This window comes from Aythya ferina (genome assembly GCF_964211825.1).
Source record: "Aythya ferina genome assembly, chromosome: 16".
NCBI lineage: Eukaryota > Metazoa > Chordata > Aves > Anseriformes > Anatidae > Aythya > Aythya ferina.
In genome coordinates, this window is record NC_140315.1 from 7992528 (window position 1) to 8007235 (window position 14708).

The window sequence follows — 14708 nt, forward strand, 5'->3', positions numbered from 1 at the left end:
CAGGGGGCCTTGGCTAGGCTTGTTTGCCTTGTGTTTAAGATGAGAGGAGCAAGACATTTATTTATTTATTTATTATTTCCTCCCCTAAAAAAACCCTCAGTGCAGTGAGATGTTCTGTTCGCTGTTTCACAGACACTCTACCATCTGGGTGTACCTTGAACCTGGGGTCTGGATTAGTGTCTGCAATGAGCCGGGTGCTGAGGTTGAAGTCTCTGTGACTTACACAACTGAGTAAACTGCTCTTGGGGCTCACAGTTGTAGAAATTAGGTTTCACCCTTCAGATGAATGCTCAAAACATACTTCATTTTCCCGTGGATTTTGTAGGCAATTCTTCACTTAGTATTAGTGACAGAGAGAAATGTAGAACTGTTCATACTTGTGACCAAAATACAACTTGCTCCTAAGAACAATAACGAATACTTTTTACTTCTCTATAACATATGTATATTTTCCACTAGAAATACCTGGAAAATAAAGAATATTCCCCAAATTACGCTGGGCTGTCATTACGCAAATAGCTGCCTTTTTGTGTTATACTAAAACTAGTGCAATTAACTCGCCACCAAGAAGTCTGTAAAAGGCTCATTTTAGGCTTGCGACAGGAAATGGCAGCAGGAAGCGAACTGAAGGGGCTGGAGCTCAGTGCTTTGTCTGTGAGCAAGGGGATAAAGCGCTTGTGTTTGAACTGCTGATGACTAAATGACATTAATTTTCTTAATGATAAGGTTTACCAACATGCAAGCATTATAGTTTTAAGTTCTTTTTAAGGTTACTTATTTTTGACGATCAGTTGTAATCTTCAGCTGCTGTAGGGCAGGGGAGCTCACGAATTAGAGTCAGGACACAAAAGCAGAGTTGGGTCCAAGGAGTTAGATCTAAACTCAGAGAAACCTAACTGAGCGCATCTGAATAAAAATAGGTCAGGGGAAGCAACTGGATGGGATTGTACAGGGAGAGGTTTGGACGTGCATGTATTCCTTCAGTTTAGATCTGGAAGAGAGAGCTTGGAAAGCAGTCCTGTGGCTGTTAAGGGTTTTGAATATGCTAAAGGTCGAGGGTGTTAGTTAGGGCCTGTATCTTACAATGCAGTAAAAAGGAAAAAAAAAAAAAGGTTTGGAATCCCCCTTCTTATTTGTTTTAATTATCACGTAATAATTTGTAAATCAGATGCAGTTGGTTGCATTCTGTTTATTCCCATTTGTGTACTGGTTACTGCTGCTGAGCTGTGAGTGATAGAGAAGTTTCGCGTTGGTCCAGGAGAAAAGTGCAAATGGACTGTGCTTTCCCCTGCCAAACTCTTATGGTGGCCACATGGACATCATGAATCATCGCTAGGACAATGTGGGTGGTGGAGGAACAACCCAAACAGAAAGCGTACATCTTTGGAGTAGATCCACCATAAATCTTTCAATTCAGCTACACAGCGTAAAGAGAGGAGGTGGTGCTCTCTGCACCCTTTGAACTGATGCAGCTGTCAAGGGCGCTGAAGCATGGCCACTCAAAGTCCATTTAACTAAAATAAATCCTTCCAGCCTCTAGATTCAAGCAATGGAGTTCTAGTTTCTTTGTTCCTTGCGTTCCTTTATGTGTCTGTCTGTCACCTCAGGGATGTTTTTATGACGGTGGTTTCTTAGGATGCTAATAGGTAGAGCAGGTGAGCATACTTGAACATCTGCCAGTTTCAGGAGACCTCACTGCAGGGCAGGATCAGGACTGCTGTGTTCAGTGTGCACGCCCAACTGCACTGGAAATTGGTGTCCATGGCAAGCTGAAACTTTCGTCTGCACAGTGTGCAAAATGGAGGTGGGCTCTCATTGCACATCCACCTATACTAACTGCAGTGGGTCGTGTGCGCAGAAGCACCTATGTTTTTGCCATGGCTTGCCTATCCCTGAAATAACAATAATGACAATAACCGTGCTAATGATATCTGTACTTTACATTGTCTCTCTGATTTCCAGCACTTCTGTACATCTCTCATTGCAGATGTGCTTTATTTTATCTCTGGGCAAATCATTTATTTGAAATATATTCCTTTCAATTTTAAAAGCAAACAAGCAGGGATTGTTTTGTAGGGATTTTGCTCTCAGACTTGCACTTTTCAGTATTCCTTTTGCATTGCAAGCTAGCAGAATTTGAGATTTACACTCTCTAGAAAAATTCTTGTTTATAAAGCACAAGAAGTTGGACCCAATTATGCTATCGATCTGAGTCCACAGTCAGTGCTGCTCCAGACCCAGGAGTCCCAAGGCACATACTGGCTGACATTTTATTATGAGTGAAGCCCCTACTGCATGTTCTTATCTATGCAGTAGATGCCTTTTACAGCCCATACTAGTAATTGTGTAAGTTGATATGTATCTGCTTGAAGTTAGTCAAATGACTTGGAGTATGAGGCAGTCTTCTGGACAAGACAGTTCGCTGTAGAAAACTGTGATGGGAAGGCATTATGACACATATAGTGTGAAAAGAAGGTGGCTTGTGTGTTGGTTTTGGTAATAGTGAGGAACCAGGGTTGAAGATTAGAATCTTTTGTGGGAGATGTGAAAGGAAACTGTAAGACTGGCAAAAGTAATGTTCCCCTATTCTGTTATGTCAAGTCTGAAATTTCTCACCATGCCCAAACAGGGAACTAGATGCCAGTTAGTAGTCTGACAATTTTGTGAATGATCAAAAAAATGTCCTGGGGAATGCAAAAAATAGCAAACTATTTTCAACAATTATCTCTTTGAACTTAATGATGCAAAATTAATGATGCAATTTACTCAGACAAATTAAAGATAAAAGAGAAACCTAAAACATTTTAAAACTTTCATTTTTTCCTCATACCCATCCAACAGAGATGTTTTCTGTCTGAATCCAGCAAATAACCATAAATCTTTCATGTAAGCTCCAAGCTCCAGTTCTCTCACAGAATTTCTAAACTAATGAACTGAAACAGAAGATTTAAGTTGTGGAGAATTGAGGGGAACAGGACACATCTGAGAACCTGGATCCTAACTCAGTCACACAGACTGATGAACATCCCTTACAGTGTAGGTTTTTAAGGTATCTTAACCTGAGACAAAAGCCCAGCATCCGGGGAAAAAGCAAAGAAACAAACTACTGTGGTTTTCTTGTTTGTTTGTTTTTTATGGAAAAGCCTGAGGAAGAAAGCGCAAGTCTCTGGGAGTAGCTACAGAGTTAGCAAAAGTGAGAGTGGCACTGCAATCTGAAATGATTCCATTCGTCTGCAACGTGAAGTTCTGTAGACAGCATACAAACTATATTTGCTATCTTGCTCTTTCCTTGGTAGTTCGGACAGCACACACACACCACCGCTTTCTCTGCTCTGCTCAGTTTGTGGCTGGAGTCTAGCAGTTAAAGGTGGGTGCTGGATCCACTCCAAACTGACAGAGCAATGGATGGGACAAACCAGTAGAAGACATTATTGATCTCTGTGTTGAGAGGCACATCTGATTTTTACATTAGCTAAAGGTGATCACCTTACAGGTTAATCTCCCATCCTTATTATGCCTTGCAGTGCAGCACATTGAAGTGGCTGCAAGGCAGAGCAGAGGACCTGCTTGGTAGTTGTTGATGCAAAAAGATGTCAGAACTGGGGAGGGTCAGGAGGGTTTTGTTTTCTTTGGGTTTCTGCTCTGTTTGCTCTTTCTAAGCAAAAGAGGAAGGCATACAGAAAATCCCATCATTCTGAAGAGTGACAAGTGTATAAAATCAGGCAGATCTGAGTTTTCCCGTTTTTGCTATGTAGATGAAAGGGTTTCAGGGTAAATGTGACACCTTCTGCTTTTTCTTGATGTTGCTGATGAAAGCCCTGCAGATCTTTCTGCCCACAGGTTTACCCCGTGGCTGGAATGTGCTGCCTGCCCCAGGTGTTCCTGTAATCCCTCAGGACAATTGTTAGGCATTAAGCTGGGGATCTCAGAAAAACACTGCAAAACAGGAAAAAATCTAAGGATCACGCACACAAAAATGCAAAAGTGTGTGGCTGCAGAAACGGAGTTGCCATAGCTGTTAGAGACTCAGCGAGACAGGGTGGAATCCAGTGTTTTGGAAGGTTTCCCCGTATGACACAAGATTTTGGAATTTTACAGCTGGTAAATCCTTATTAACACAGGCAGCCACTACTGGCCTGGATTCCCTGGCTCACTGTTTACTATGGGGGCGCCTGGTGGAAGTGTGCCTGGTCCTGATTATTCAGCTTTGAATCTTAATTGTTTAAAGAGAATATTAAATAATAATAATAATTCTGGGAATAAACAAAAGGCAGAGAGACAAGCTCCCATCACCTGTTGACAGAAAATTGATCATGTAAAAAGCTGGCACGGGGAGTGGAATTCCCTATTCTCCCACTTAGTCATCACATCCTGGTGTGACTCATTTTATTACATGGAGGTTCCCAGTGGTTTTATTTTGAGACGAGCTTTTGTTTAATAATTTATACACAGACACACACAAACACACACGTATAATCTTAAAAAAACAACAAATCTATTTTGATGAATTGGCATAAGGAATTATTTGGAAGAGCTCTGGGATGACAGACTGCCTCTGCTGCTTCACTGCTCAACTACTGTATTTATGTTTTATTTTAGTGTGGATTGAATTCCTCAACAATAGCTGGGGAGAACTCTTCTCTAGACTTGTTCTCACTGTGCAAAATGTCAGATTTGGGGCTGGGCTGGATGGCGGATGACTAATCCATTGGCCTTTTACCTCCCAGACCTTGACTTGTATCTTTGGCCTTGGTGACTCAAACTCACGTCCTCAGTAAAATGAAGGCACTGGCCTCAGCTCACCATAAACAGAGCTTCGCTAACTGCAGTGGGCAGTCTTGCTTCAGCAAGAAAAAGAAATCCACAGAAATCAGTCAGTGAAAAAGTCAATAGCTCTTCTTTTGCGAGTTGTAAATTCATTCTTGCTGTGTTTGCTCTAAAGTTTGAAAACTAGTCTGAAGTAAAAGCTTCAAAGGCAGCAACTGCTCAGCTCAGGTGTAATGCTGAGCAACGTGGCACTGATGTGAAGCAGAATAACTTCCCAGCTGAAACCAGAATTCATCCCCCAAAAGAGCAAGAGATTTTGTGTGCATTTTCCCCTGCCTATAACGCTTCCACATCCCAGAGGTAGTGTCTGTTTTTCTGGAAGGCATTCGTTGTTATTAGCTTTGTTCTTGCAGTGGCTTAAAAAGACTTGCCTGTTTTCCAGAGATGCCTGTCATGTACCGATAAAACCTCATGGAGATAATTGCTGTGTGTTTTTGGAGGACTTTCCAAAAATCACAGTGAATAGGGACAATTCATTGCAAGCCCAAAGGGAACTCTGCAGAAATGTGATGTGAGGGCAGCTGCCCCACTGGCTACCAGGCTCCATTTCTTTGGGGAGCTCGCATGGTTTGCTGCCTGGGAAAAAGGTAACAGGTTGTTCATTAAGTAATTTGTGTAATGCTTGACTGAAAAAGCAATGTACATTTTCAAGCATAAAATCACATGCAGGCACAGAATCACATACAGAACCGGCACAATAGTGCACTTAGTCTTCAGTTGGAGAGAGCTGCAAAGAAAATTTCCTGAACTTCTCAGCCCATCAGTCATGCTTGTTCAAATAAAGCAGTAAGTTTGTTTCTCTGCTAGTTACTGACCCCAGAGTCATGAGTAAGGGATCATGAATAATGTGTAAAGGCTGTAACTGGTTCAGAAAACCTTTAATTGGCTAATTAAAAAAAGCCCTATATGGGGCTGCAGAGAATCACCCAAAATGTTCCTAATGCAGACTGACGTTTTGATTTTCCCCAAAGTTTGAAGCAAGACTTTTGGTATGATCATGGTTTGAGCTAGAGAGGGTAGAATTACTTTCTTCCAACAACTCATTCATTCCTCCAAAGAGTGCTGACACAATCAGATCTCTCATCGGGGTTTAATGCTAAGTCTCATAGCCCTGAAGCAGCACAAAAATCTCTATTTCCTGAACATTTAACTGACCTGTGGTGTTAAAGACTTGCCAACTAAGACAAACCATTAAACGAGCAGGGAACCACAACAGTAAAAATATTGCGTGAGGCAGCCGTGGCTGGTAAGACCTCAGGGTCCACGTCCAAAAATATTTTATCATCTTGAGTGGAACTACCGCTCTTTTCAGAGACATGGATTGAATTCCCCGTTGGGGAGGTGGAATTTGAGGCACACCACACACGTGGACCTGGCACAGAGCTCCCACGTGATCCCTGCACATACCAGGGCATCCTTGCAGTGCTCTGGCTGGCGCGTATCCCTCCCAGGACAGCCCAGCACACGCTCTCTGCATCTTTAAAATACTTCAGCAAAAATGATGCTGTTGCGCTTTTGTAGTTTCCTTACTTCTCCACTGTTAGTGCAGGTTTAATTATACACAATAAGCAATTATCTGTACTTGTAGACTTTATATTAAGTTACCAGTAAAGCTGGGGATTAATCTTCTCTGTCTGCAAGCAGGGAGAGGACCAGTCATTTATCCCGTATGTGGCATGACAGAATTATGGGATAATTAAAGCCAGAATGGACCTCCGGAGGTCGTTGAGCCCAGCCTCCTGCTCAGAACAAAATGCACATGCGGCATTTAGGCACCACCTGGGTCACAACCCTGGTGCTGGAGGAAAGGGCCTGCTCCTGAGCATGCACGTCGTGACGCTGTTTTTGTACCAGGTCCGTGCTCCACCATCGTATCAGCAGTGTGGTTTTTAGCACATCCTTACAGTAAAAATCACATTTTTGCTGATGACTTCCTTGAAACATTCACTTTACTTTTCCACTCCCTCAAAAAGACTCTTATTTATGCACGTTTAAAAAATTATAAATGTGCTGACAGTTTGGTGCAAGTTTTCTCTGTTCAAAATTTCCTTTAATTGTCCTACAGGTGGACTTTAGGATTCTTCTTAATTTACTCTTCTTGCTGTCTGTTAACTGTCTGAGTGGGAGTAATCTAAAGATTTACTCTTGATTATGGAAGGATAGGTTAAAGCAGAGAGGTATTTCTGCACGTGCCTGTATTTTTCATTTTATTCACAGCTTCCCGTATCCTTCTGCCAAAAGCTCACTGTAACATGCCTGCCCAGAGGGATTAAAGGAAAAGCAAATACTGATTACCTCGAACTGAAGTTTGTACATTCATAACTATAAAAGTGAAGCAGTGAGACAGGTGGAGCCACATCATGATGGTTAAGCATAAAGGTCAGCAAGTAAGCTGCGGAGTGCTTATATGCAACAGGGCTTCGGAGCTTAAAGAACAGGGCCGATGCTGCTGACAGATTTGTTAGGAACCTGTTTAGCCCGCTGCAAGCATGAATATATCCAGACAGCAGCATCCATCATCATTAGGATGATAACCCCAAATGCATTTATTTCTTGTTCGGTTGGGCTTATTCTCATTCTTAATCCCCCTAGACTTTGGACTCAGCCTAAACATCATTTGATTTTTATGGTTGGCTTCATTAGCTTTTAGTGCAATTTCAGTGGCTCGGTTACTAAACCAAATCAACTGTGATTGTGGTTGCATATGCTTCACAGGCCTCATGAGTACGGCAGATGACTTTGAGGCCTATTTCTCCTTTATTTTTTGCATTTTGGAAATCCTTTTGATTTCTACCTTCTATGTGAAGTTAGTGCTGCTGCATCTGCACAGCCTGTTTGAATTTAGCAGTACAGGAACAAAGATGAAAACATTCTGCCTGGAGGAAAAACACTGTCAAGTATTCCCACGTGGCTGGCCTTGCTGTCAGGACATCTTCATATTGCATTGCTTAGACTGCTCCTGATGCACGTCTCTATTAGAGCTCTTATTTTGTCATGTTTTCTGGTTTTCTTTTCCCACCTCTTCCTCAAAGGACTATAAAAATTTCTCTTTTGGGGTTGTTTTGGGGAATGTAAGGAGGTTCCTTAACACCTATTGTGATGGTTTCTTTTCACAAAAATCATCTCGAAGGGGAATCCCCCATTAAATATTAACCGTCCTGTCATCAGGCGGTGCATTTAGTATCTGCAGGATCAAACCCACAGCCGCCCACTCTCCCGAAGTGTTTACCAATCCAGCCACGGGTGAAGCATTAGCTGCATTAAGAGGGGCATGGATTTAACCTGGAACAGTCCAGAGCAGTGGCCGAAGCAAATGCTTATTATTAAATAATGGAATACTTTCCATTCATTTGCACAGCGGTCCTCTGGGATGTTAGGGCTAAACAGCAAACCAGGCGAGAGGCTTGCTGGCTCTAATTACACCGCTCGCTCTGGCCGTGCCTCCCCGCCTGCCGTCACCGATCCACATGCTAGCGTGGAGAAGGCGACTGACTCACAGGGGAGGGACTTGAGACACTGAAAAGAGAGAAAAGTCAGAGTTATTTTGCGTTTTCTCTGTGCACCAAAATGCTGTGGCGGCACCGGAGCAAGGTGTTTGGACGTCATGCTGCAGCAGTGCTGTTTTGTATGTGCGTGCAAGCAAGAAGGGACTGGGGAGGACTGGAGGGAGGGAGGAGGGGGCACACTGTGGGCAACTGATCCAGGGAAAACCTCCTCCTCCTTCTGAGTGTTTGGGGGCCAGAATGTAGCAGTGGTTTCTTGGGGATGGGGCACCAGGGGAGGCACGGTCCTGCCAGGTTCACTGGGCACGCTGGGACCCGGGGACGAAGGGATGGAGTGTCTGTGGTGCAGAGCAGCAGCTTGAGTCCTTCTCTGGGAGATGCTGTCCCGAGAGCCAAGCACATCTGTCAGCTCATTGTCTGCGGAGCAGAGAACAAAGAGAAAGCAACAGAAAAAATGCAAAATGCATTTAAAAATACTCTTTCATTTCCCTTTTCGCCAGAAGCAGAAGTGCTTAAATAACAGAGGACAAAAGCAGCTCTTGCAGAATTTCCAAGAATCGGGAAAAATAAAAAGTCCTCTGAGAAGCGTTTTTATGAGCCTTTACCCTGTGCTGCCAGACCTGGGAAGCAGGAGAGGAACCCCCGCGATTCCCCCCCCTTTAACGCAAACACCAGCCCAGCGGCTGCGGTACTTCAGAGCCCGTCACTTAGCCTGGCTACGTGTCCCCTGTTTGTTTTAAAATCAAACTTTCAGAAAGGTACGAGGCGATGTTTTTTTTTTTTCCCCATTGGTATTTTTCTTCTGAAAATGGATTGGCTAAAAGACTCAGCAGAATTTAAAATCAAAGGGGTAGAGATTAAAATCTAAAAAACCAATAAGGAAAGCATTGCTAAGAAATAGTTCTGGGAAGTGTGAGCGACAGTAGATTTAAGAAACCCTTGTAGCCAGATGAAGCACCCTGTCTGGGTACAAATGTCCTGTGACTGCTCACGTACTTACAGCACTGGGTTACTTTGGCATTGCATACAAGGAGATTATATTTTATTTTACTTTATAAATACCATTTTGTGTAACTCAGAATGGGTACGAGCTACAGTGTAATTAAGAGCAGGAAGACTTCCTGTGGGCTGGAGGCTGTTGTGCGTATCGTGAGGTGCTTTTACTCCAAGCCAGGTGAATATTTGGTCCTGTGCAGGGACTTCAGGCAGGGCTGCTGGTGGCTTTTCTGTAACAGCGGTGGCAGCACAGAGGTGCAGATCCACTGGTGGAGGTGCTGGGCTTGTTCCTTGATCAGAGGAGTTGTGTTGTTTGGTATCGTGTGCTGAGGTTTCATATTGCACGTCTGAGAAATGAGTATCAACAGTGAGAAGGCATGCAAACAGAAATCAAGCATCCTACGTATCTGGTTTCCCAATTACGGCAAGAATCTGTCCCTGTTGAACTACTTCTAGAAAAACCTAAGCGCCGGTGAGAATTCAGAGCATCTGCCAGTTTCACTGTGCACCGGCTCTACGAGTCAGCCCCGAAGTGGCTCAGTCTGCTTGCTTCAGTCTCCATGCAACCAGTGCCAGAGCTGGATTTCCATCTAGTCCTTTCCTCGCCTCCCCACCCAGCCTGTCTCCTACCACACCGGTGGGGAGCTGCGTTAGCCTGAAACAGCAAAACATTTGCTGAGCCCCTGACCCACTATGACCATTAATGAGTTATTTGACCTTCTGGTGCCCTCCGTCAAGTAAATTTGGCTGAAATCAAGTCTGGCAAAAAGCAGATGGTGCACCTGTGCAGAACGTTTCATTCCTCGGTTTGCTTAATTTCTACATAAACATTTAATTTTAATATGTACGTAAGTCTTTTCCTGGCGAGAGAAGTGTTCAATGATGTGTTTAAATTAAATGCTGTTCCTTTTGGTTATAACTGGGAAGGTTCTTGAAATTAAGTAAATTTTGAGAGTTTTGCTGACCTCATGTCTTTAATTTGTCCTTGATTTTTTATTTTTTTTTTTTATTTTTTTACTTTTTAAGTGAAGCTTTATGATTAAAAAAAACAAGTTACGTTAATACTGTGATGTTCTTCCAGATGGACAGCAGATCTGGGAAATGGAGGCAACAGTGGATAAAGATAAGAGCCAGCCTGTAAGTATGCAAAACATTGGATGTCCTCTCGTTGAGCTCCTCAGACAGCAACTTGTATTCAAGGGATAGTTTTCAAAGAGCGTCTCAAAAGCAGAAAGAGCAGCTATCTGACTGCTGTGATGACCAAATGTCAAATGCTTCAGCAGTAGATGTGTTGCAAAAAGAAACTATTCATTTAGCAGTAACCCACAGCAAATTGAATAACTGCTAGATTTTGTGTTCATGGAGAAGACTCTATTGTATCAGCCCAGTTTTGAAAGAGTCCTCTGCAGGATGCTGGCTATACTGACTTCCTTTTGCCTGTATGGAAGTCTTGGGTGCTCTGTGCTGGGGAGGACAGGATTTGCACTATAGTATTTAAAATTAACATTGATCTTTCAAGGGAATAGGCCTCATTGTTCCCTTTGCTTAATGGGACCGTACTGTAGTTGTTCAGTGCGTTTAGGAGCTAGCACTTGCATTGCCATGGGCCATGCCTGTCCTTGCGGAAGAGAATGAGACACTTGCTGTTAATTTCTCTGGAAGCAGGATCCGGCTGTCTATAAGTAAGAAGCCTATAGAATAATTTAATTTATTCTAACACATGGAGGGAAATCTGCAATATTTGTTGCATTTGCCATAAGGAAATATTTTGTTGCATTTCCCGTAAATTTAAGGGGACAGTTATCTTGGCAGTGGGCTGATCCCACTTCATTCACTTCATGGGAGTTTGCCAACAATACTTGTTTATCAAGCACAGAATGGCTAACAGCACTGCTGTATTTACCACCATTCTGTGTGTTTTATTTGTAGCTGAGACTTCTCTCTCCAAGTTCAGGACAACATCAAGCACCACAGAGGATGCAGTACTTAGAAACCATAATACCAAAAATCTTGGCAGTTTTTCACCATCTGCCCTTTTTTCCTTTCTTCCTCACATACCCTTCTTTGAAGGGATGAACAGGGAGGTTTCTCTTCCTGTATCTCTGACCACGTAATGCAAGAGACACACCCAACAATCTGCTGTCAGCCTCAGTTACTAACTCTGCACTGTCACCTTTCATTGTTTCAGAGCATGCTTTTTGTAGAAATACCAGAGTACCGGAACAAGCACATTCGCACACCTGTGAAGGTGAATTTTTATGTCATCAATGGTAAAAGAAAAAGAAGCCAGCCCCAGCATTTTACCTATCACCCAGGTAATTGCCAAGGACAGAGCAAGTGGTTGCCTTGTCCTCAAGAGCGAGATTTTATTTTCTGCTATGTTGTTTTGTTGCCATTACCTGAGAATCTAAATTTTACTGTTTTAATTCAGTTGAGTGCAACTAAGCTTCAGCTACTGTTTGGTTTAAAGGGTGCATGTGATTTAGGATCAGGAATTTCCCATAAATTTAAGGGGACAGTTATCTTGGCAATGAGCTGGTTCTGCCTTATTCACTTGATGGGAGTTTGCCAGCAACTTCAGTGGGAGCAGTACACAGTTGACGTGTACGACACTAAGATAACATCAGATCTGGGAAAATGTAACAAGGGCTTGGTAAGGAGGAAGAAGAGCAATATATATTCTTCAGAATGAGGCTGGTTGAGAAAAATATGAATGCTTTTCTGATGTTCTTCCTCTTGGGAACTGGTGAGCAATCTCACAATAAACGCAACAGGATTACTAATGAGATTCCCAGAATTTCTCAGCTTTGGCTGGGATAAAAATATTGTGAGAAAATTGGAGTATTGTGCTTGTGGAAACCAGAAAGCATAAAATAATAGTACCAGATTTTTTGCAAGCTTTAAAATGATGTCTTAATTTGGCTGGTTTCTAAGGACAGGCAAACATTCATTCTGGTTCTTATTTCAGTCTTCTCCAGCCTATAAAAATTTTTGGTTCTCTCCCCAAATTTAAGAACTGTATTAGAACATCACTGATACAAAGGTTTCATATAGTTGCTAAATTGTTCTCCTGTGGAATAGGAGAACAGTATTGAGGAGTACAATACTATTTCAATACAATCTCTGAAAGAGACCACTTCAGAGTAGAAAACCTTATACTTCCCCAAAATAACCCTGTTGCATGACCATTATATGGTTTCCATTGCGTGGTATTTCTGTATCAGATTTTAGTGAAGATTTGACAGAATAAGCATTAGAAATGTCAGAATTTGTCTTTAGAGGACCATCATTTTTCCACACCGAGATTCATACAACTTCTACTAAATCATGGTCTTTTAAACGATGGTGTCCAAGAGGTCGTCAGCTCTCTGCTGGGGAAGTTACATGTAACAAAGGAACTAAAAGAAAGCCCTAAAATAATTAGATACTGCGTTTGGTCACTAGCTAAATGTTTGACAGAAAAATTAGTAGTTCTTTACATCATAGGATTTCTATTTACTCAGTCTTGCTTTGAGATGCAAGTACTACAAGAAACACTTATGGGCTTGTTTTTTTGCGTATTTTTCAGAATGGCCCTTCAATGAGTTAATATATGAGCTAAAATATTGCACTTTCCAAATTTCAGAAATTTGTGGTTAAATAGTTGATTAAAGATTTTCAGGAATATCTTAGCACAAAGCTCTTTCAAGAGAAAGCCTCCCTTGTTTGCGTATTTATTAAGCTCAATGCCTGTGAGATATGAGCTCGCACATGCAAATCTTGTAAATGGCCTAAGTTTCTTATTACTCCAAGGAAAACCTCTCTGTTCCTCATCAGCCTGTTACAAATAACGTCCTTTGCATGCTTTGTTCTAGTACCATCAATCAAAACAGAGCCCATTGATGACTATGATCCAGCCTTAATCTGCAATACAGTACACAGTGGTCTGGGAACAGTTACACAGCCCTACTATTCACAGCACACAATGGTCACCGAATCCCCTTCCTGTCTTGTGGCCACTATGGCTCCCTGCCAGCAGTTGCGCTCAGGCCTTTCTTCTCCTGATTCGCGATACCATCAGCAGAATCCGGCTGCTGTAATATACCAAAGAAGCAAGAGCCTTAGCCCAAGCCAACTGGGCTACCAGCAATCCAGTCTGATGGCTACACCGGTTGCTATTTCAGATGCCCATAGGTCGGTGCTGGTGCACACTGGTTCCCCAGGCCAAACTTCAGCAGTGCTCCACCACTCTCCAGGCAACCAGCAGTCCTCTCCAGTGATTCACTATTCTCCAACCAACCAGCAGCTGAGGTGTGGAAGTCACCAGGAATTTCAGCACATCATGTGCTGTGAAAATTTCACGTCCAATGTTGCAAGACCCAGCCAGCCCCAAGTTAGTCAAGCACAAAGGTTAAGTCCGAGTTCATATCCTACCGTGATCCAGCAGCAGACAGCTTCAGGCCAACGAGCAGCGAAAAATGGACCACCAGTCAGTGACCAGAAAGAAGTATTACCAGCTGGAGTCACTATTAAACAGGAACAGAACCTGGACCAAGCGTACCTGGATGACGGTAAGCATTGCTCATCACTTGTATGGGTTCATTGGAGGGAGGGGGAAAGTTCCCACCTGTTCCTTGTCACAAAAACAATGTGGCCTTCTTTCGACGTGTATTTGCTGTTTGCTCATAAAAGTAAGTTTTGGTCTTTCATCAGTTGCATTTTGGGTAGATGGCAATGGACTCTGGCAAATGAGCAAAAAAACAGAGTGTTCTGCAGAAACCTTCAGTCTTGCTTTGTGACATGGAGTGAGCTGTCAGGTTTCAAGCTGTTGCCATTTTGTTTCCCTTTGCCAAGCATTAGTTTGAAAAATGGAGAAACTGAAACAAAATGCACTTTTAAATTATTTTTTATTATTCATATCAGGGCAAAGTCCACTCTGTAAAACGCTTTTGTACATTTTGTACCAAAAAAAGCCCATTGAAGAGTCTATCAAGGCCTGTAATGAATGGGGTAGTGCTGCAGGCAAAACTATTGCAGATGTTCTAGATGAACAGTAGGACATTGATAAGTAAAACAATGCTGTTTCTTTGTGGTGAGCCCAGCAGATTTAGCCTGTAGGAATGAATATAAGATAGAGTAAAGCTTTCTTTGAACATATTCTGCTTATTCTTAGGTAGGCAGCTATTGGCAAACTGGTTGATTGGTTCTTTCATTAAAGTAGTGTCACTGTTCCTTGCAAGAGGAAATCAATGCAAAGTTAGTATTTGCAGCTGGCCGCTGCAATCATAAAGGCGAGCAGCAAAACCTACATTGATTTTAGTGGAGCAGAGTGCAGTTGCTGGATGTATTGCTGCAAATATATGGTGCTCTTATTCATAGTGTACAGACCTGATTCTCACATAT

The 14708-nt window shown here is 42.5% G+C and overlaps 1 protein-coding gene across 7 annotated transcripts in view; it reads left to right on the forward strand.

Moving 5' to 3' along the window:
- The window catches only part of NFATC2 (nuclear factor of activated T cells 2), a 90453-nt gene that overhangs the window by 43022 nt on the left and 32723 nt on the right, over positions 1 to 14708 (forward strand). For all 7 annotated transcript variants that reach the window (XM_084537951.1, XM_084537955.1, XM_084537954.1 and 4 more), the window contains exons 7-9: positions 10408 to 10463; positions 11515 to 11641; positions 13181 to 13876. In XM_084537951.1, coding sequence (XP_084394077.1) covers positions 10408 to 10463; positions 11515 to 11641; positions 13181 to 13876 — 879 coding nt within the window. The remainder of the gene's footprint in view (positions 1 to 10407; positions 10464 to 11514; positions 11642 to 13180; positions 13877 to 14708) is intronic.